Source organism: Dipodomys spectabilis, unplaced genomic scaffold, assembly GCF_019054845.1.
Source record: "Dipodomys spectabilis isolate Male_0828 unplaced genomic scaffold, ASM1905484v1 ptg000018l, whole genome shotgun sequence".
In the NCBI taxonomy this organism is placed as follows: domain Eukaryota; kingdom Metazoa; phylum Chordata; class Mammalia; order Rodentia; family Heteromyidae; genus Dipodomys; species Dipodomys spectabilis.
The window spans coordinates 10,970,209-10,991,557 of NW_024870695.1; the positions used below are offsets into that span (position 1 = coordinate 10,970,209).

General features: G+C 50.1%; 3 protein-coding genes across 6 annotated transcripts in view; all 3 read left to right on the forward strand.

Annotated features, from left to right (window-relative positions):
- Window positions 1-3,599, forward strand: part of LOC122100261 (signal transducer and activator of transcription 5B) — a 74,221-nt gene extending 70,622 nt beyond the window's left edge. For all 4 annotated transcript variants that reach the window (XM_042670603.1, XM_042670621.1, XM_042670613.1 and 1 more), the window contains 3 exons: window positions 2,094-2,145; window positions 2,428-2,532; window positions 2,955-3,599. In XM_042670603.1, the coding sequence (XP_042526537.1) occupies window positions 2,094-2,145; window positions 2,428-2,532; window positions 2,955-3,081 (284 nt within the window). In that variant the 3' untranslated portion in view covers window positions 3,082-3,599. The remainder of the gene's footprint in view (window positions 1-2,093; window positions 2,146-2,427; window positions 2,533-2,954) is intronic.
- Window positions 3,600-9,692: 6,093 nt separating this feature from the next.
- Window positions 9,693-14,394, forward strand: Ghdc (GH3 domain containing). Its single transcript, XM_042670639.1, has 10 exons — window positions 9,693-9,775; window positions 9,859-9,934; window positions 10,074-10,356; window positions 11,069-11,190; window positions 11,657-12,158; window positions 12,571-12,763; window positions 12,873-12,944; window positions 13,021-13,154; window positions 13,474-13,559; window positions 13,763-14,394. Exons 3-10 carry the CDS (start codon window positions 10,086-10,088, stop codon window positions 13,979-13,981), a joined length of 1,599 nt encoding a protein of 532 aa, XP_042526573.1. The 5' UTR covers window positions 9,693-9,775; window positions 9,859-9,934; window positions 10,074-10,085; the 3' UTR covers window positions 13,982-14,394.
- A 2,208-nt stretch (window positions 14,395-16,602) lies between these two features.
- Hcrt (hypocretin neuropeptide precursor) lies at window positions 16,603-18,007 on the forward strand. Its single transcript, XM_042670650.1, has 2 exons — window positions 16,603-16,623; window positions 17,633-18,007. The coding sequence occupies exons 1-2, from the start codon at window positions 16,603-16,605 to the stop codon at window positions 18,005-18,007; spliced, it is 396 nt and encodes a 131-aa protein (XP_042526584.1).
- The last annotated feature ends 3,342 nt before the right edge of the window (window positions 18,008-21,349 follow it).

Consider the following 21,349-nt stretch of genomic DNA (forward strand, 5'->3'; position numbering starts at 1 on the left):
TGTGTGTGTGTGTGTGTGTGTGTGTGTGTGTGTGCGTGTGCGCGCATGTGCTTGTGCGTGTGCGTGTGTGTGTGTGTGCGCGCGTGCGCATGCGAGTGCGTGCATGTGTGGTCCTAAGGCTTAAACTCAGAGCCTAGACACTGCCCTGAACTTTTGTGCTCAAGGCTAGTGCTCTCCACTTGAGCCACAGCTCCACTTCTGACTTTTTTGATAGTTAATTGGAGATAAAATTCTCACAGATTTTCCTGCTTGGGCTGGCTTCAAATCTTAATCCTAATATCTCAGGCTCCTGAGTAACTAGGATTATAGGTGTGAACCACAGATGCCTAGTCTTTCTTTAGTTTTGTGTTTGTGTGTGTGTGTGTGTGTGTGTGTGTGTGTGTGTTTAATCTGTTTGCCAATCTATAAAATTCTCTGTTGAGCATAAAGTACAGCTGTCATGAGCTGTTGTGAAAGATAGCTGCTGACAGAGCTGTAGGCTAGGACAAGACACTTTGGGCTGTTTAGCTAACAACTCTCCTGAGACGCTGTAGGCTAGGATAACCTTTCACTTTGCTAGGCTGTTTAGCTAACACCTCTGCTCTATTGACAGTATGAGTCCCTGTACTAATGTAGTTCAGGTTGTATTATTCCCACACTTCTGTGCTTAGGAGACAAGACTTCATTCACTCACAGCTGACTCTAAATTCTTACCACCCACCTAACTGTATCTCCATAAGAAGCCACCTTCTGGGAAGGTGGCTCAGTGGTAGAGTGCTTGCCTTGCATGAGGACCTGGGTTTGATTCCTCAGCACCACATAAGCAGAAAAGGCCGGAAGTGGTATTGTGGCTCAAGTGGTAGAGTGCTAGCCTTGAGCTGAAGAGATGAGGGACAGCACCCGGGCCCAGAGTTCAGGCCCCACAACCACCACCAACAACAACAAAAAGCCTCTAGAATGGGTGACTATAGCTGGCTAGGACACATGTAGACCACCTCTTGTCCATTCTTACCCCATGGCATTTGTACAGAGTCAGGGACAGCATCCACAGGTTTTTCATTCAACCAACATCAGCACTGACAACTGTTTCTGGTCAGCAATCAAATTGCCTTCCACGTACAGAAGTGACAGGGCAGGGAAAAGCAGGCAGGTACAGGAAAAAGAGACACACTCTCTAAGTTGAAGAAGTAGATACTCAGAAGTAGAATTACTTGATCAAGGGTCATTAAGTCACATCCATTGCTCCCTAATGCTGGGAGTTACCCTGTGGTCACGATACTGTTTCTGCTAGAACACTAGCAGTAAGGAGGGTCGTGGTTCCTTGTCTACTTCTAAAACTAGAAAATTGGCCTCTTGCAACCTCTGCCAGTCCTAATACTGCCCCAGGATCTGGAGAACAAAATCTCTATTTCATCTTTGACTGTGTACTTTTTAAGATATGAGAGGTTTTTTTTTCTCCCTGCTGGGTATGGTGATGATGACTCTTACAATGTTAGCATTTAGGAGGCTAAGGCAGGAGGAGTGCAAATTTGAGGCCAGCTTGGACTACATGTCAAGACAGAATAAAAAGATTTTTTTTCTTTTTTTGCTGGTCCTGGTGCTTGAACTCAGGGCCTGGGCACTGAGACTATTTGTGCTCAGGGCTAACACTCTACCACTTGAGCCACAGTGCCACTTCTGGCTTTTCCTGAATAGTTAATTGGAGATAAGAGTTTCATAGACTTTCCTGCCCAGCCTGGCTTCCAACTGCAATCCTCAGATTTCAGCCTCCTGAGTAGCTAGCTAGGATTATAGGTGTGAGCCACCAGCACCTGGCTTGATATTTTCTTTTTATGACTGTGTGCAGTTAACAGTTAACTTAGGTTGTTGTAGAAGAATATATTTTCTATGAGTTGAAGAATTTTTTTAAAACATCTTGGCCAGTCTGCAAGATACCTAAGTTTTCAACTTCTCTTTAAGATTGCCAAACAGATGGAAATATGAGTGTTTGTCATGTCTTAAGATAAAATTAGATGACTGTGTCTTCTCCAGAGAAAAGTTTGTGATTCTTAAGAGAGATTGCATCTTATTCCATTTGAGAATGTTGATTCTCAGCACAGTTCTTGCCTTGGCAGCTAAAGCAGTGGACGGATATGTCAAGCCACAGATCAAGCAAGTGGTTCCTGAGTAAGTGTCACCCACTCCCAGTCTCCTGTCCCTCCTCCTTCTATGTCCCCAACATCCAACATGGCCACCCTCCCCTGCTGAGCCCAGCATCCCTGAGCCCCTGCGAACCTGATCAGCCCTTCTGGATCCCTAGGCTTAGTCCTATTTCATCAGCATCCAGGGCCCCAAGACTAGAACCAGATCCCCAGGACTCAGTGGGGCACCTTGTCCTTCTACACGCTGCAAATGACGTCACCACACCCCACATCAGTGCCACTGGCCTCATTGTGTTCCCTTCTGCAGGTTTGTGAACGCGTCTGCGGATGCCGGAGCCGGCGCCACGTACATGGACCAGGCGCCCTCCCCAGCAGTGTGCCCCCAGACTCATTACAACATGTACCCACAGAAGTAGGTCGTGTTCTTGTGGGGGTCCGTGGGGAGGCACTGGGAGCCTGGCCGCAGCTGGTCCCCTGGGCGGGGGGGCGGGGGGGTGGGGGGGCTGGTAAGCAAAAGGAATGAAAGATCCTGGGGATCTGAGACCACTCAGGGAGGCCTGGGCTATGGGCTGTGGGAAGGAGAGATTCACCCAGGAAAACAGACAAATGGCATCTGCTCCCCTCTAACTGGAGATTTATTTTGCTATGTGTAAGGACTGAGGGTGGCTAGGTCTGGTCAGTTAGTGTTGGGGCAACTAGGTGGATGTTGGCATCTATGCCTCTCTGTAGAGCCAGCCAGCAAAGGCTTCTCCTTCTTTAAGGGTGTAGGGCTGAGGGGACAAGCAGCCCAGGCTGCCTTCCTGGTGACCTCCATCTCTTGTTTTTCCTCCCAAGTCCTGACTCGGTTCTTGACACCGATGGGGACTTCGACCTAGAAGACACCATGGACGTGGCCCGGCGTGTGGAGGAGCTCCTAGGCCGGCCCATGGACAGTCAGTGGATCCCTCATGCCCAGTCGTGACCCACCTGGCCTTACTACCCTCAGCTTCTTCATCCTCGCCCGAGGAATTATCTTGTGGATGTTTTAATTCCATGAATCGCTTCTCTTTGGAAACAATATTCATAATGTGAAGTGTTAATACTAGTTGTGACTTTAGTGTTTCTGTGCATGGTGGCACCAGTGAAGAGTGAGTGTGAGTGTGCGTGTGAGCTTGCACATTGTGGTGTTTCCGCTCCTGGCTGCCCAGAGTCTGGATACAGCTCCAGGGCCTCACACAGAGGTTGTGCTTGTTTGTGCCTCATGCCAAAGGCAATTAGTTCTATGAACCCTGGAATCTGGCCATGTGTCTTAAGAGTGGCTGAACTTTGACATGAGGCTACGCAAGTAAAACAAGAACAAAGGGAGGAAAAGGCACCTCTGGGAAGTCTTCGTCACTCTGCCAGGCAGTCTGTACAAACTGTCATTGTCTCTGCTTGTCTTCTAAGATGTGGATGACTGCCTTTTGACAGAGCTAGTCCTCCCGTCCTTCTCAGCCCTTGTGTGTGTGTGTGTGTGCGCACATGCATGTGCACGCGCGCGCATGTACACACACACACAAAGGGATGGCAAAAGAAACAACATTAAAGATCTTTGGGGCAAGGGAAGCCACGGGTTTTTGGATGGACAGGTGGTAGCTTTTTGTATATCACGTAACCCATCCTAACATTCTCTCCTTCCCTTCTCCTTCCCTTCCTCTTCTTCCCTTCCCCTCCCTCTCCACTCCTCCCCTTCTCCCCCCTTTCTCTTTCTCTCTCTCTTTCTCTCTCTATTTGACAATCAGTTATGTGTATACACCTGTGCAGACCCATTTGGCAAAGTAGAGGGAAGGACAGAGAATCACAAGAATGCAGTGTGATGCCGTTTTTCAGCCAGGGAAGCAGGGCACGCCAGTTCAGCTCTCAGGTGCTGAGTGTAGCCTTGTTGCCCAGGCAGCTGCCCTTCTGTGCTGCCCGTCCTTCCTCTGGGCCCCAGAGGCCCGATCCGGGGCTTTCTAAAGGCTTATTATATTGCCAATAGCTTTCTAAAAAAGTTGAGTGGTAGTTTTGTTCCTAAATTGGGTCGTCTTTGTTTTCCCCTTTGCACCTGAATTTGACATGGAATTTCTCTCTTCCTACGTTTTGGGTCCTCAGCTGTTTGTATCCAGGTCACCTCTTTTCCCTTCCTTGTCACATTCTGTGTCCCGAGGAGGGGGTGGCAGGCCTGTGGCCTGCACGTTGAGCCGCTGGTTCAGCAGGCCATGCATCACCCAGCGCTGTGTTGGGAGTATGTGAATGGAGAAATGCAGTCATCAGGTTTGCTGGGAAGTTGGGTAAGCCAGAGAAACAAAAAAAGCCTTGACATGATTTTGTTCCACCATTTCCTGTGCAGCATTTCACCAGAAGAAAGGAGGGGCTGCAGCAGGCAGGCTGGATGGGGGAGAGCAGAAAGCTTATGGTTAAGGCCCATGAGGCCCCTCTCAGCCCCTCCAGAGTTAGGGCAGGACCACACCCAGGAAAGGATGGCCCTAAAACTTATTTTTATACATGTGAGTAAATAAACATATTTTTTTTACAAAAAAAAAAAACTTCTGAATTTATCAATGCCGTTAAAAGAAAAATACTCCTCTGTAGTAAATTATTTATTGGAAGATGACTTTTTAAAAGCTGCTGTTTGCCTTGGCTTGGTTTCATATACTGATTTATTTTTCTATGCCCAGCAGTAGACTGTCTGCCTCAGGAACACAGCAACCCCCTCCATGGACACCAGTGTGGATGGAGGAGGCCTAGCTCCTCCCCTCCCCTGAAGATTTGATCCAAATTCCCACTGTGAAGGTGGAAAGTAGAAACAGAAAGCCTGACAGCTGAGGGGAGCCCAGGCTTAAAGAGCCCTTTCCCTCCTGACACTCAGAGATCCTTTGCCAGTACCTGCCTCTTTGTCCCAGGCTACCCTAGCAAAGGACACACTTTCACATTGCTGATGGACACAGATCCAGGACCCACCAGAGAGGCAGAGCAGCCTGGCAGTTGCAGGCGGCTACTTGGAGCTCACTACTTGGAGCTCGCTGTCATGAGGTTAGGAAGGAAGGGTACCAAAGAGCTTAGCTTTCCACACAGTTGCCTGAGCTGCCATCAGTTTTCTCCTGAAGCTGTGCCTAGAGATGGAGGTTTGGGACTGGAAGGCTCTCTAGCTCTCTAATCTGCTTTCTGTTTTCTCTTTTCTCTCTTGCCCTGCTCCTCCAACCACGAGAAGGAGCTAGGCCCATCTCCACCCCCACCCCCTGCCTCCCCTCCCCTCCCTTCTTGCCCACCTGCCCTCAGCTCCTAGCCACACACAGCTCCAGGTGGTATATGCAGGGCTTTTTTTAGGGGGCAGGGCGTGCAGGAGACACCAAACTGGATAGCACTTACAATGGAAGTATAGTTTTTATAATTTTCTTTTTTTCAAACTTTGTGAAATTATTTCAGATACATATTTTAGTGTCGAGGCAGATTAGTAGATAGCTACCAAAAAAATATTGTGTACAATTTGGGGCAGTCAGAATTGTGTATTTTATGTTACAATAAAGGCTTCCTCTGAAGGAACACTATTGAGTCTGGTTTTTCTTTCCGTCCGTCACGTGTCAAGGGAAGAGTGTGGCTTTACGAAGCACAAGTGTTCAGTCAAGACTGTGACCTTGAAAAAAGGAACTACTACTCAGGAGGCTGAGATCTGAGGATTGTGGTTCAAAGCCAGCCCAGGCAGGAAAGTCCCTGAGACTCCTATCTCCAGTAAACCAGAAAACTGGAAGTGGCACTGTGGCTCAGGTGGTAGAGTGCTTGCCTTGAGCTGAAGAACTGAGGGACAGCGCCCAGGCCCAAAGTTCAAGCCCCATGACCTACAAAAAAAAAAAAAGAAGAAAGAAAAGAAAAAGGGAACTAGTTGGGTGCCAGCTGCTTAAAGGGTAACCACTAGCTTTGTTGGCAAATAGCAGTGTCTCTTACCTGCCTGCTCAAGTAATCTTTGGGAAATTAGAATGATGGCCAACTCTAAATCTCCTTCCACTTCCTGTTTGTCAAATATAGTGCATCCAGATACCTCTCCTGTGAGACCCTTACTGTGTGATAATAGGAAGTTGGTTCATGCAGTGACAAAGGTCTTTACTAATACAAAAGAACATAAAGGGCCTGGGAATGTGGCTTAGTAGTAGAGGGCTTGGCTAGCATGCATGAAGCCCCAATTCCTCAGTACCACATCAACAGAAAAGGCTGGAAGTGGCACTGTGGCTCAAGTGGTAGAGTGCTAACCTTGAGCACAGAGAGGCTCAGGGACAGTGCCCAGGCTCTGAGTTCAAGCTTCAGGACCGGCAAGAAAATGGAAAAGAACATGGAGGTAGGCCCTAAGAAGCTGAGGTGACTCTTACAAGTAGAAGTTAAGAAAGGCATCCACATACCTAAAATCCTAATCTGAGAATTTCCATTCAAAGCCAGCCTAGCCAGGAAAATCTATGAGACTTAACTCCAGTTAGCCACCAAAACAGCAAGAAGTAGAGTTGTGGCTCAAGTAATAGAGTACCAGCCTTGAGCCAAAAAGCTTAGGGACTGCCTAGGCACTGAGTTCAAGCCCCAAGATAAGCACCAAAGGGGGGGCAGGGGGAAAGGTCACTCAGGCTAGGCACTGGAAGCTCACACCTGTAATCCTGGCTACTCTGGAGATTGAGATCCAAAGATAGAGCTTCAGAGATTCAAAGCCAGCTGGGGTAGAAAAGTCCATGAGACCACACACAAAAAGGCTTTATTATTATTATTAACAGAGCTGAGAGCTTGAAGCCCTGAGTTCAAGCCCCAGTACAGGCACCAAAAGCAAAAGAAAAAAAAAGTCATTCATGCAGAAGACTCGATCATGCCTACAGACTAGGAAAGCATTCCAGGACTAAATAGGCATTTTCTGAAACATTCTGAAACTTCTGGGTGCTTTGGAATCTCCTGGGAACCTTGGTATAGGTCAGGGCACTGGGCTGCCCTCACCCCTTGTTTGAGTGTCTTGAGTCACTAGAACTGCATGGAAGCTGAGAATACACTTCTGCATTCCCTGGGGTTGTCGGTCCACACTTGCAGGAGACACCCCCTCAAGGGCCTCACATGCCAAGCCTGGTTACATTGCACCTGATGAAATAGTTTCAGAAAGTTAGAGTTAGAGTTAACCACATCTTCATTTTAAGAAACTCTAGGGTGCTGCTGGCTCAAGCCTCTAATCCTAGCTACTCAGGATGCTGAGATCTGAGGATTGAGATTCAAAGCCAGCTCAGGTTGGAGAAAATCCGGGAGACATTGCCAATTAACTACCAAAAAAACTGAAAATGGATCTGAGGTTCAAGTGGTAGAGTGCTATAGCCTTGGGGAAAAAAGCTCAGGGACAATGCCTAGGCCCTTAGTTTAAGCCCTAGGAGCAGCACAAAAAGGAAGGGAGGGAGGGAGGGAAGAAGGAAGAAAGGAAGGAAACACTACTGTAGCCAGGTATGGTAATGCAAGCATGTAATCCCAGCTACCCAGTAGGCAGGTACAGGAGGATGGTGAGTATGAGGCCAGTCTAGAAAATGTTAGCACGATCCTATCTTTAAAAGTTAATAAAAATAGGGGCTGGGAAGGTGGCTCAGTGGTAGAGCACTTGCCTTGCATGCATGAAGCCCTGGATTCGATCCCTCAGCACCACAGAAGCAAAAAGAAAAAAGCCGGAAGTGGTGTTGTGGCTCAAGTGGTAGAGCACTAGCCTTGAGCTGAAGAGCTGAGGGACAGTGCCTAGGACCAGAGTTCAGGCCCCACGACTGTGCCCCCCCCCAAAAAAAAGGAAGTAAATAAAAAAGAAAAGAAAAAAAAATCAAATCATAGATTTGCCAGACCCCAGTGGCTCATGCCTATAATCCTAGCTACTAAAGCTGCTGAGATCTGAGGATTTGAGGATTATGGTTCGAAACCAGTCCAGGCAGAAAAGTTGCTGTGAGACTCTTTTTTTTTTTTTTTGGTCTGGTTGTGGGGCCTGAACTCTGAGCCTGGGCGCTGTCCCTCAGCTCTTCAGCTCAAGGCTAGCACTCTACCACTTGAGCCATAGCACCACTTCCGGCTTTTTTCTTTTTGCTTATGTGGTGCTGAGGAATCGAACCCAGGGCCTCATGCATTGCAAGGCAAGCGCTCTGCCGCTGAGCCACCTTCCCAGCCCCCTGTGAGACTCTTATCTCCAATTAACCACTCAAAAACCAGAAGTGGTTCTGTGACTCAAAGTGGTAGAGTAGGGGCTGGGAAGGTGGCTCAGTGGTAGAGTGCTTGCCTTGCATGCCTGAGGCCCTGGGTTCGATCCCTCAGCACCACAGAAGCAAAAGGAAAAAGCCGGAAGTGGTCCAGAGTTCAGGCCCCATGACTGACAAAATAAATAAATAAATTGTTTTACTTTGAGATAAGTCAACAAATTAATGCAGACACTCATGCCAATTAACCAGGTAGAGCCTGGATAAAGTATTAGTTAAAAAACAAACACAACCACCACAAAAACACAAACCAGTGCTGTCAAGTTGTCTTACTTAAGGATGGGTTATTGTTTATCTTGGAAATGTGTAATAGAGGGCATCTGCTTGTCTGTATAAAAGGATGAGGTCTCCTTCTGTCTTGGTAATTTCTTGGCAGTTTGCTTATGAGACACATCTTATTCTAGTTTAGTGCTTGCTTAGTGGTAGAAGTTGGCTACGTGCCAATGCCTCATGACTGCAATACTAGCTTTTCAGGAGGCTGAGATCTAAAGGATTGCCACTCAAGAACAGAGAAGTCTAGACTCCATCTCCAATTAGCTAGCAAATAGCCAGGCTAGGTGGAGTGCTAGGGTGTCAGCCTATCAAGCATGAAGCCCTGAGTTCAAACCCCAGTACCACCAAAAAGAAAAAACAAACAAAAACAAAACCAAGAAAGGAAAAAGTTATTAACTTTCTTGAAAAAAGATTTCTGGAGTGAAATGCTCTTTTATCTGTTTGTATGTCTGGAGCTGTCCCTGAGAGTTTTTGGTTTTTTCCCTCAAGGCTAGCACTCTACCACTTGAGCTACAACGCCACTTCTAGCTTTTTTGGTGGTTAACTGGAGATAAGAGCCCCACAGACTTTCCAGCCTCTGCTGGCTTCAAACTATAATCCTTAGATCTCAGCCTCCTGCTTTGCTAGCATTACAGGCATGAGCCACTGCTGCCTGGCAGCTTTTAGTTTTTAGCAGTTCTCTGACTTGAACCTGCTCCAGGATGAAGAGTCCTTCCCTCACGATTCAAGCTGTTTAATGGTTCTCTTTTCCACACTCAGCCTTTTCTTCCTTCACCTGCCCATGTTTGAGAATCAGCTTCTCTGGGTTGAACTCCCTCACCTACTGGCCTGAGCCAGCACGCAATTTGTTGTCCCTTAGGTCTGGTCCCTTTAAGAGCACCCCCCCAGCTCCTCCCTCTTCTTGCCGGATTTCCTCATTTATGTCCAGCCCATTAAAGCCATCGCTCCACCTTTCTCGCCGGATGTATTTTGAGACTGCAGGCACTGAGGGGCTTGGGGGTGGAGGGGGGGGGAGGGATCTGGGAGTAAGTGGAAGTGGGTGGGATAGGTGCTTGTGGACCTGGACTCCACTACCTAGGGCTTCAAAGGTCCACCAAGCTGGGACAGGGAGGATCCTGGGAGAAAACAAAGCCAAAGATGTCATTCGTTAAGTAGCTGTGGTTCAGTGTCAGGCCAGTGCCCCACACCCTCTGCCTTCTGCGGGAACTAATTATTCTTCCCTATTGTAGGATCAGGAAGTGAGCTCAGCACCAGTAACCCAGGACCACTCAGCTAACAAGCAGCAGAGGCAGGGTCTGAACTCAGGTCAGCCTCAGTATCCTCCACACTATCCCTTGCCCAGCAGGGTCCTGTCTTCTTTGTAACTTCCCTTCCCTTGGTTTTTCGGTGGTAGTGGGGGCGGGGGCATCTCCGCAGGGCCCCACGGGTTCCTTTCTCCTCCCAGGACTGTGTGGAGATGTTGCTGTGGTTGCTGCTGCTGCTGCTTCTCATGCTGCTGCTGCCCACATTCACCTTGCTTGGGCAGCAGATATCCCTGGAGGCCAGGCTGCCCTGGCTTGCCAACCTTCAGCACCGTGTGGCATGGAGGGTCCTGTGCTGGGCAGCTACGTGGCAGCAGCGGAGACTAGAACAGACCACACTGTGTGTGGAGGAGAGTCAGCAGCAAGCCCTGACCTGGTGTCTACAGAGAGCCTGGGGACCCCGCTGTTCCTCCAAGGGGAGCACAGGTGTGTTTCCCAGGGGCTGGGGAGGTTTGAAAGCAAGTCCACAGTATAGTCAGATTCTAGAATCTGAACACTGTCCCAATCCCCATTACCAACTCAGTGTGTCCTGGCCCAGAGACCCACCAGGGCCCAGGATTGGTTGTCCATTTCACATAAGATGAATTTTCTTACCGTGTGTGTGTGTGTGTGTGTGTGTGCGCGCGCATGCTGCTACTCTGACTTGAATTCAGGACCTCCTGGTACTTGGGCCTAAACTCAGAACCTGGTTACTGTCCCTTAGCTGTTTTCTTTTCTTCTTTTGATGCCTGTCCTAGGGCTTGAACTCTGGACTTAGGTGCTGTCCCTGAGCTTTTTCACTCAAAGTCCGGTTCTTCACCACTTGAACCATAGCTCCACTTCTGGCTTCTGGCTGGTTAATTGGAGATAAGAGTGTTATGGACTTGAAAATCTCAATCCTCAGATCTCAGACTCTTCAGTAGCTAGGATAACCGGTGTGAGCCACTGGCTCCCTGTAACCCTGGTCCCTTTTATAACCCCTTGTCCTTCCTTTTTTTCTCTCTTTCTCTACTCATAGTTCTTCCCCACCTCTTCTAGATGTTCTCCCATACCAAGCCCTGTGCTGGGTTCCTTCCAGAAAGGTCTCACTAGTGTTGCTTGAAACTCTTGAGAAACTATGCATCCTCTTGAGGTGTTTCTTGTGTCTTTGGGGCTACAGATATGAACACCTTTCGGAATCGTCTTCCATTGACCAATCCCAGCCAAGCCCCAGAGGAAGAAAATGAGGCCCACCTCCCACCACCTATCTCCAACCAGTACTCAGGAGAGGCCTCTCTGCAGGTAAACTGGAATGGCCAGAGCCTAGCACACCAAGACCTCTACTTACTGCCAAATGCTTTGGTCAGAGTTGACAAGTACACTCAGACTGGCCATTTAGGGTCTGGCTGTGAAGTCAGACTAACAGCTTTTTTTCTTTTCTTCTTTCTTTCTTTCTTTCTTTCTATTCTTTCTTTCTTTCTTTTATTTTTGATGGTCTGGGCTTGAACTCAGGACCTAGGCACCGTCCCTTTTTTGCTCAAGGCTAGCATTCTATCACTTGAGCCACAGTTCCACTTCTGGCTTTTTAAATTTTATTGATTTATTTGTTTGTTCATTTGCTGGCTAGAGATGAGAGTCTCACAGATTTTTCTGTCTGGGCTGGCTTTGAACCATGATCCTCAGACCTCAGCCTCCTGAGTAGCTTTGGATTATAGATGTGAGCCACTAGCACCTGACTCCTAACAGCCTTTCTTGTTTCCCCCATCAGGCCACCCTACTAGGTCTTGTAGCCCTAAACAAGGCCTATCCAGAAGTGCTAGCTCCAGGAGGGACTGCCTGTGTGACCCCCACATCTCCATGGCCCAGCCCTCTCCCCTGGCCTGGGAGTATCCTGAGCTGGGCAAGACCCCCAGGGGCCAAGGACACTGAGGCCCTGTTGCTCATGGCACTCAGGTCCCCAGGGCTGAGAGCACTGGAGGCTGGAACAGCAGTGGAGCTCCTGGATGTCTTCTCAGGCCTGGAGGTCAAGGGCGAAGAACTGGCGGAGGCAATAGCTGCTGGGAACACAGGGGCGCCGCTCCCCAAACGGGCAGCTGAGCTGCGGGAGGCCCTAAAGCAGGGATCCCGAGGACTGGCCCTTCGGCTGTGGCCACAGCTGCGGGTGGTGGTGACTCTGGATGCAGGAGGACAGGCGGAGGCAGTGGCTGCCCTTGGGGCTTTGTGGTGTCAAGGGCTAGCCTTCTTCTCTCCTGCCTATGCTGCTTCTGGAGGTCAGCTGAATGCAGGCTGGGTGGAGCAGGGATGGGTCACAGGTTATACAGTCTCGGCCATACACTGAGTCCTACAGACTCCTTGAATGCTTCATACACTGTACACACTGGGGATTCTCAGCTGTATCTCACAGATGTGTGAACACTCAGGTTCACAGAGAAGCAGGAATGTTGCATGAAACCCCCCAGTTTTAGGATTTACTCTCTGCTCTGCTACCTCTAAAGCCACAGCCCTCTGCCTGCCTCTTCCCAGAAGGGAACAAACAAGGCTGGGCCTAGAAGCCAGAAAGAATGGGGAGGAGGATGGGGAGAAAGGGGGGCCCGGAGTCCAGGATAAGGCTTGGCGGCCTGCTGCTGTTGTCTGATGTCAGTGCACCACCAGATGGCAAAGAAGTTGCTTTGCTCCCTGCAGGGGTGGTAGGCCTAAACTTATGGCCAGAGCAGCCCCATGAGCTCTACCTCCTGCACCCTGGAGCCCCTTTTATTGAGCTGCTCCCAATCAAGGAAGACACTCAAGAGGAGACAGCTCCCACCTTCCTTCTGACTGAAGCCCAAAGGGGCAAGGAGTATGAGCTGGTGCTGACTGACCACGTCAGCCTGACCAGGTGATCCGCTGCCCCTGCCCCTGCTACCTCAGGCCTTCTGATGCCCCGCTGGGGGAGGGGGGCGAGCAAGGGGGTGAGCTCACCCTCTCTCCCAACCCTCCTCCCTCAGGTGCCGCTTGGGTGATGTGGTACAGGTGGTTGGTGCCTATAATAAGTGTCCAGTTGTCAGATTCATGTACAGGTAAGCAACCCCAGGGGTACTGAAGGGCTGTCCTTGTATACTGAGCACCACTGCCTTTGCCCTCTTCCTCCCCCAGGCTGGACCAGACTCTGAGTGTACGGGGAGAAATGACTGGTGAGAAGATGTTCTCCGAAGCCCTGGCCCAGGCAGTGGGACAGTGGCCAGGAGCTAAGCTGTTGGACCATGGCTGTGTGGAAAGCAGCATTCTGGGTAAGGGTTGCCATAATCTATATCCATCCTGCCAGGAGACCTCTAAAAAGAAGGAAAGGATCCACTTCCTTTACTGCTCCTAACAAAAGTCCCTCTTTGGATCTAACTCCCTTCTTTCCTGCTGCACTTTTTACCTACTTCCTTTCCTGACCTGTCTCACATTTAAGATTAGGCTCTAGGTTCTTTTCCATTTGCCCTTGTCCCCCCCTGTCCCCCCATGAGCCTCAGAAGAGGGAAGAAGAGATGGGGGCAAAGGGTGTTGGCCCTGAAAACCACCCCATTCTCAGGAAAAACGTGTGCATGTGGGGTTTGTCTGCAGACTCCTCTGACGGCTCTGCTCCGCACTACGAGGTGTTTGTGGAGCTGAGGGGGCTGCGGAATCTGTCGGAAGGAAATCGAGAAAAGGTAAAGGGGATGGGGCCAGGAGGTGACCACCTGTTCTCCATTCCACACATCCCCAGGGCAGTGACAGGGAGAGAGAGGCAGGGGGGGAGAGGCCCCTTTCCAGGGCTCAGGATGGGAAGGGTGCTGAATGCATGTTACCCACCTCCCCAAGCATAGTCATGTATACACAGCCTCATGCCGGCCTCTGACCATTCTGTTCTCAGCTGGACCACTGCCTCCAGGAAGCCTCGCCTCACTACAAGTCTCTGCGGTTCAGAGGCAGCGTGGGCCCTGCCAGGGTGCACCTGGTGGGGCCAGGGGCCTTCCAAGCACTCCGGGCTGCCCTGGCCTCCTGCCCCTCAGCTTCCTTCCCTCCCTCCATGCCCCGGGTCCTTAGGCATAGGCACCTGGCCCAGCTCCTGCAGAGAAGGGTAGTGTCCTGAGCCACGGGTGCCTACAGCCCTGCTATCCACAGCACCAGCCTGACTCTTTCCTCTGAGGCCTCTCTGGATGGAGAGTCCTTGGCCAGAGACTTTCACTTGACATTGGCTCATCAGAGCCCCTGGGCCTGATGGGAAATGTTGGCCTTTGTTGGCTAATTCTGAAGTGTGAGCTTTAGGACTATAGCAGAATGCAGCAGTGCCCTGCCCATATCCACCTTGGCCGGCTATGGAGGACATTACTAGAGGATTCCCAGTCATACCAATGGTTTCCTGTGTCTCTCAGCCCAGTGGTGTTCTCTGGCCACTTGACCCATGTATTGGGGTGGGCCAAAATAAATTGGAATTCATGTCCTTCATCAGTATGTGGGACAGGAGTTGATGAATAAAAACCTCAGCATCGTTTCTCTGAGTAAGACAAGTTTCAAGTGTGTTCTTTCTGTAAGATCTCTTGAGGGTCCCCAGCAGGGTGATTGGAAGCCACCTGCAGCAGTAGTGAGTTACTATGACCCTCCTCCTTTGCTCAATCTGAAGTGCTTCCTGGAGGATTGAGCAGCTCCTTCTTGCCTAAGGCAACCTAGAAAACACAGACTGCCTTTCAGCTTCCGCCTGAGTCACCAGCAAAGCTGAAAGGTGAAAAAGCTGTTCACAACGTCCAGTGCCCTATAAGGACCCTTTTCTGACCAAACAACCACAACTCACTTCTATGTGGGCATAGGGGGAGCTATACTTCAAATTACAACGTCATCACAGTAGGAAGCAAATTCAGAGCAGTGGGGAAACTGAGCCTCCCACCTTGTGTGATTTCCTAAGGCCCCATAGGTCCTAAATCAAGGCTGCTCTGTTCTGGATCATTTGTTGAACTTCCAATTCTACCTCTGCACTGCAACTCAGTCCCTCTAGGGTCCCCGAGGGTGGGCCCCTCCCTTGTCAGCCACCTCCACCACAGCCCACGACTTTCCCATTTCAACCCCACCCCACAGTGGCTCTCCATCGACAGAGGAAGACCAATCAACTTGAACCATTAGGTCCTTTGAACATTCTTGTCTGGTGCTGGTAGCTCACACCTATAATTCTAGCTACTCAGGTGTAAGGATCAGAACAGCCTTGAGTAAAAAAGCCAAGTTAAGAGTACAGTGCCCAGAGTTCAAGCCCAGTACTGGCACAGAATAAAAAAGAAAAGACAATGCTGGCCCTCACAGTCATTTCTCTTTTCTCCATACTGAGTACCACGCCCCCACCCCACGTGAGCAAAGCCCTGTCACCTCCAACTTTTATCAGTTGTCTCTTCTGAAGCACGCCTGTTCCTTTAACCTACTTGTCTACTTTTCAGACAAAGCCTTCAAGAGCCCCAGCTCTCCTCTCACTTCCCCTCCCCATCCCTGCAACCCAGGCGGAAGTCTTTGCTGATGACTATTCTTCCCTCTCTTGAATTCTTGTGTCAAATGTCACCACACTCAGACTTGTGTGTTTCTTGAAAGCAGGCCTATGTACTTTGCTGCACTCGTGCTACGCGAGGCTGGCCTAGAACAGGGGCTCGGTTACAGTGCCCTAAATAGAAGCTAAGTTTACAGAGAATATGAGTCCTTCATGCTAAATGGATCTACCACTAAAGATAGAGAAGGGGGCTAGGCACCAGTGGTTCATACCTGTAATCCTAGCTACTCAGGAGGCTGAGATCTGAGGATAGTGGTTCAAAGCCAGCTCAGGCAGGAAATTCCATGAGGATCTTATCTCCAATTAACCACCAGAAAACTGGAAGTGGAGCTGTGGCTCAAAGTGGTAGAGCACTAGCCTTGAGCAAAAGAGCTGAGGGACAGTGCTCAGGCCCTGAGTTCAAGTCTCACCACTGACAAAAAAAAAAAAAATCAGTGGAGAAAAGGGGATCCCATGGAGATGGGGGGAAGAAGAAGAAATGAGGAGGATACTGTTCCACCAGCTTCTAGCAGGAACCAAGCCTGGCTGCATTTTGCTCCTACTGCCTGCAGTGGCTCTCCAGGGTTTTCCATCATGAAGATTGGTGGAATGGGTAGAAGGAAAGGAAAGCTGGGCAGCAGGGGAAAGCAGCTCAGAAACTGTCTCCATGGAGGAAGAAGGCTCTGGAACCTGACAGATCCCAGAGGCAGTGACAGGGAAGGGTGGGGGCTTGTTCTGTCTCAACACAATGGACACACAGGCACAATGCTGCCCCTAATTAGTAGCTGCCCTCTCCCGCATTGTCCCAGGCAGTGCCCCAGAGAAGGCTTAGGCTTCTATTATCCAGTCAGATTCCTGGGTGCAAGGTGGCCTCATTAGTGCTGGGAGACCACCCCATCTCCAAGGAGCAGGCAGATAGACAAAAGAGGGGAACCAAGGTCACAGACATCCAACCCGGGCCTCCTAATCCCTCCACCGCCATTCCTTAGGCCCAACCTGGAGACGGCCCCCATTTTGGGATACTAATCTTAGACTGGCCTTTGTCTGGCTCTGGAAAGGACGCAAGTGATCCTCGTGTCCCCGCCATCTCAGAGCACTATAAACCCTGGACCCCTGCTAGTGGGTCACACCCAGACGCTGGTCTCAAGCTGTGCAGCTATTTGGACCTCTGCACTGCAGACACTTCCTTTTCGGCCTAACCTGACGCCATGAAGCTTCCTTCCACAAAGGTAAAGACACCATAGCAGGGAGGTAAAAGGAATGCTTGCTCAGGGGGCTGGAGAAAAGGCCAAAAGTGTTTCCCTAATGTGAACTCCTGGCCACTAACCTGACTTAGCTAACACCATGTCCTGTGCCCTGTTCTTCTAAGAGCTTATGTTTATTGAGGATTTACTATGTGCCTGTTTGTACCTGACTTCTCATCCTCCCAGTAACCCTGCACTGTACAGGTAGAGGAACTTTGTTCTAAAGAGTGCAAAATGGGTCAGAAGTCATGGTGTCCTGTTTCCCCTGCAAGGGCAAAAGGCAGAGGATTCAACAGCCTAGAGTACTGCTGATCATGGATTTCTACCTGTTTGCTTGCTGTGTGGGCAAGGGGGTGGGGAGGGTGACTTTAACTAAGGCTTCTGTTTTCCCCATGTTAAAAACAACTTCTGGCTGGGTGCTGATGGCTCACATCTGTAATCCTAACTACTCTGTAATCCTAGCTAGTCAGGAGGCTGAGATCTGAGGATCTTGGTTCGAAGCCAGCCTGGGCAAAAAAATCCCTGTGAAACACTTATCTCCAATTAACCACTCAAAAAACTGGAAGTGGCTCCATGGCTCAAGTGGTAGAGTGCTCGCCTTGAGCTGAAGAGCTCAGGGACAGTGCCCAGGTCCTGAGTTCAAGCCTCATGACTTAGAGAAGAGAAAAAAAAAAAAAAGAGGGAAAAAAAACCCACAAACAAACCAAAAACAACAATAATGAAAAACCTGGAGCAGACAGACTCAGACACACCTGTCTCTAGGTGGAATGGTAAGCCTTTAATATGGGGACAGGCAATCTCCAATGGACTTCCTGGGGGAGATACTCTGCTGGGTCTTGCAGGATGAGCTAGCAAAGGAGACAGCAAGGACAGAAGCAGGAAAACTGATTGTCAGCACAAGGTTAGAAGAGTTAGGGCCTGAGCAATGGAGGCTAGTGGATGGGCCGGGAGAGAGGAAGACCTCCAGCATTCTTGTCTCTGCCTCCCTCCCTAGGTCTCCTGGGCGGCTGTGACATTGTTGCTGCTGCTGCTGCTGCCGCCCGCGCTCCTGTCCCCCGGGGCGGCCGCGCAGCCTCTGCCTGATTGCTGTCGCCAGAAGACGTGCTCCTGTCGCCTGTACGAGCTGCTGCACGGCGCGGGCAATCACGCCGCCGGCATCCTCACGCTGGGCAAGCGGAGGCTGGGACCCCCGGGCCTCCAGGGCCGGCTGCAGCGCCTCCTGCAGGCCAGCGGCAACCACGCCGCGGGCATCCTGACCATGGGCCGCCGCCGCGCAGGCGCAGAGCCCCCGGCCCGGCCCTGCCCCGGCCCACCTTGTCCCGCCGCTGCAGCCGCTGCAGCCGTGCCCGCCGGGCGGCCCGGAATCTGAACCCTTCTCTCCTGTCCCTGTTCGGGTCCTGTCTTCTCCCTTTTGCTCGCCGGTGTCAGTCCCTAGTAAAAAGGCAATAAAGACGACTCTCTGTTCGTGTGACTGGACTTTGTTACAGTGTGTCGCCCCCCACCCCACCGGCGCCTTCCAGGGGGCGCCAGAACATCTTTTTTATATTTAAAACGTTTTATTGTTATTATAAAGGTGATGTACAGAGGTGTTACAGTTACAGACGATAAAGAGTACATTTCTTTTTTGATGTCGCCCCTTCCCTTGCTCAGGGAGAGCATTTTAAAGAAGCTAAAGGCCTGGTAGTCTAGCAGGTCGGAAACAGCCGCTGGTGGCTCACGCCTGTAATCCCAGCTTCTCAGGAGGCTGAGATCTGAGGATCCGAGGTTCAAAGCCAGCCCGGGCCGTAAAGTCAGTGAGATTCATCACCAATAAGCCATCAGAAAACCAGAAGTGGCACTGTGGCTCAAGTGGTAGAGCGTTTGCCTTGAGCCGAAGAGCTGAGGGACAGAGCCCAGTCCCAGAGTTCAAGTCCCATGAAGCATCTGGTCTGAACCATCTGGTGGGACCATCTGCAAAGCCCTGGAGTGCAGGGCTAGCTGCACAGATGCATGCTTAGTTGGGGAGGACACGGGACAGCTATGCCCCCACATTGCTCTGCAAACTATCTCAAGACCCGAGGGAGGAATCAAAGCATTGCCAGGCACAGGTGGCTCAGGCCTGTAATCATAGGATCAAGGTTCAAAGACAGCCCAGGTAAGAAAGCTTGTAAGACATTTCCAATTAACTACCCCAAAAGCTGGAAATGGAGCTTGGCTAGCCTTGAGTAAAAAAGGCTCAGGGAGGAAGAGGAGGAGGAGGAAGAGGAGGATGAAGAGGAGGAGGAGGAGGAGGAGGAGGAAGAGGAGGAGGAGGAGGAGGAAGTATGTTAAGAAGGCTTGCAGACGGGGCTGGGAAGGTAGCTCAGCGGTAGAATGCATGCCTTGCAAGCATGAGGCCCTGGGTTCGATTCCTCAGCACCACATAAACAGAAAAAACCGGAAGTGGCGCTGTGGCTCCAGTGGTAGAGCGCTAGCCTTGAGCTGAAGAGCTGAGGGACAGCGCCCAGACCCAGAGTTCAGGCCCCATGACCAGCAAAAAACAAACAAAAAAAACAAAAAACAAAAAGAAGGCTTGCAGAGGATAGAGATGAGAGCCTAACCTGCCCAAAAGACAGGGCATACAAGCTTGTATCTCCAGAGGGATTGCAGTGTGAGGTATAGGGATGAGGAGTAGAAATGCTTCTGAAAATGAGTTCCTGGGATGAGTTGGCACAAACTGGATTGTGAAGGTTCTAATCAATTATCACACTGCCCATCATTCTGTAACAATGATAGTGGGGTGTGTGTGGGAGGAGGGGTTCTTAAGCAGCAATGGGACAAGACTTTTCTGTAACTATAGTCAAAGACACTAGAGGATTAATTGGCATTCCTCCCAAAATGCCTATATTGAAGTCTAACCCCAGACATTCAGAATCTGACCTTAGCTAGGTACTGTTGGCTCAACACCTGTAATCAGCTACTCAGAAGGCTGAAATTTGAGGATTGTGGTCTGAAGCCAGCCTGGAAAGACAAAAGTAAGAGACTCTTATTCCCAGTTAACCACCAAAAAGCTGGAAGTGGAAGACTGTCCCAAGTGGTAGAACACCAGCTTTAGTAAAAACAAACAAACAAACAAACAACTAAGGGACAGCATCTAGGCACTGAGTTCAAGCCCCATTACTGCCACATACAAAAAATTAATAATAATGAAAATTAAAAAGGGGCTGGACTCTGGTGGCTCAGGCCTGAAATTCTAGCTACTCAGGAGGCTAAGGTCTGAGAATCACAGTTCAAAGCCAGCCTGGCTTGGAATGCCTGTGACTCTTATCTCCAATTTAACCACTCAAAAACTGGAAGTGGAGGGCTGGGAAGGTGGCTCAGTGGTAGAGCGCTTGCCTTGCATGCCTGAGGCCCTGAGTTCGATTCCTCAGCACCACATAAGCAAAAAGAAAAAAGCCGGAAATGGTGCTGTGGCTCAAGTGGTAGAATGCTATCCTTGAGCTGAAGAGCTGAGGGACAGCGCCCAGGCCCAGAGTTCAGGCCCCACGACCGGACCAAAAAAAAAAACTGGAAGTGGAGCTGTGCTTCAAGTGGAAGAGTGCGATCCTTGAGTGGAAAAACCTAACAGATATTACCCAAGCCCCGAGTTCAAGCCCCAGTATGGCGCGTGTGCGCGCACACACACACACACACACACACACACACACACACACACATGACTAAAGCCAGGTATCAGTGGCCCATGCCTATAATCCTAAATGCTCCAGGAGGCTGAGATCTGAGGGTCATGGTTCAAAGCCAAGCTAGGCAGGAAAGTCCATGAGACTCTTTATCTTATCTTCAATTCACCACCAGAAAACCAGAAGTGGCACTGTGGTTCAAAGTGGTAGCGCAAGCCAGGCGCTGGTGGCTCACGCCTGTAATCCTAGCTACTCAGGAGACTGAGATCTGAGGATCGCGGTTCAAAGCCAGCCGGGGCAGGAGAGACCATGAGACTCCTATCTCCAATAAACCACCAGAAAACCGGAAGTGGCGCTGTAGCTCAAGTGGTAGAGCGCTCGCCTTGAGCTGAAGAGCTGAGGGACAGCGCCCAGGCCCAGAGTTCAAGCCCCACGACCGACAAAAAAAAAAAAAAAAAAAGTGGTAGCGCACTAGCCTTGAGCAAAAGAAAGAGCTCAGGAACAGAACCCATGACTGGGTTTAAGCCCCATGACTGACAAAAAAATTTTTTTTTTTAAAAGAAAGACTACAGGGGCTGGGAAGGTGGCTCAGTGGTAGAGCGCTTGCCTTGCAAGCCAGAGGCCCTGGGTTCGATTCCTCAGCACCACATAAGCAAAAAAAAGAAAAAAAAAGCCGGAAGTGGCGCTGTGGCTCAAGTGGTAGAGCGCTAGCCTTGAGCTGAAGAACTGAGGGACAGCGCCCAGGCCCAGAGTTCAGGCCCACGACGGGACCCAAAAAAAAAAAAAGAAAGACTACATAATTCTCTCAATAATTGCATGAGGTAGTTGCTAGAAAGACTGTCACACAGTTCATGTCCAGACCTAAGAGTCTGACCTGCTGGGCTCATTAGAGTTTAGCTGGTATCCTCAGCAAAGAGAGAGAAGACAAGAGTTAGTTGGGCTTACTTCCTGGGGGAAGCTGGGCTTCTAAGATTTCACTTTTTTTGTTTTTTGTTTTTGTTTTTGTTTTGGTTGGTTGTGGCGCCTGAACTCTGGGCCTAGGTGCTGTCCCTCAGCTCTTCTGTTCAAGGCTA

Coding starts and splice junctions, on each gene's coding strand:
- Ghdc (XM_042670639.1), top strand. CDS start 10,086: ATGTTGCTGTGGTTGCTGCTGCTGCTGCTTCTCATGCTGCTGCTGCCC. Junction 10,357..11,068: donor TTCCTCCAAGGGGAGCACAG/GTGTGTTTCCCA, acceptor TTGGGGCTACAG/ATATGAACACCTTTCGGAAT. Junction 12,159..12,570: donor TGCCTATGCTGCTTCTGGAG/GTCAGCTGAATG, acceptor TGCTCCCTGCAG/GGGTGGTAGGCCTAAACTTA.
- Hcrt (XM_042670650.1), top strand. CDS start 16,603: ATGAAGCTTCCTTCCACAAAG. Junction 16,624..17,632: donor TGAAGCTTCCTTCCACAAAG/GTAAAGACACCA, acceptor CTCCCTCCCTAG/GTCTCCTGGGCGGCTGTGAC.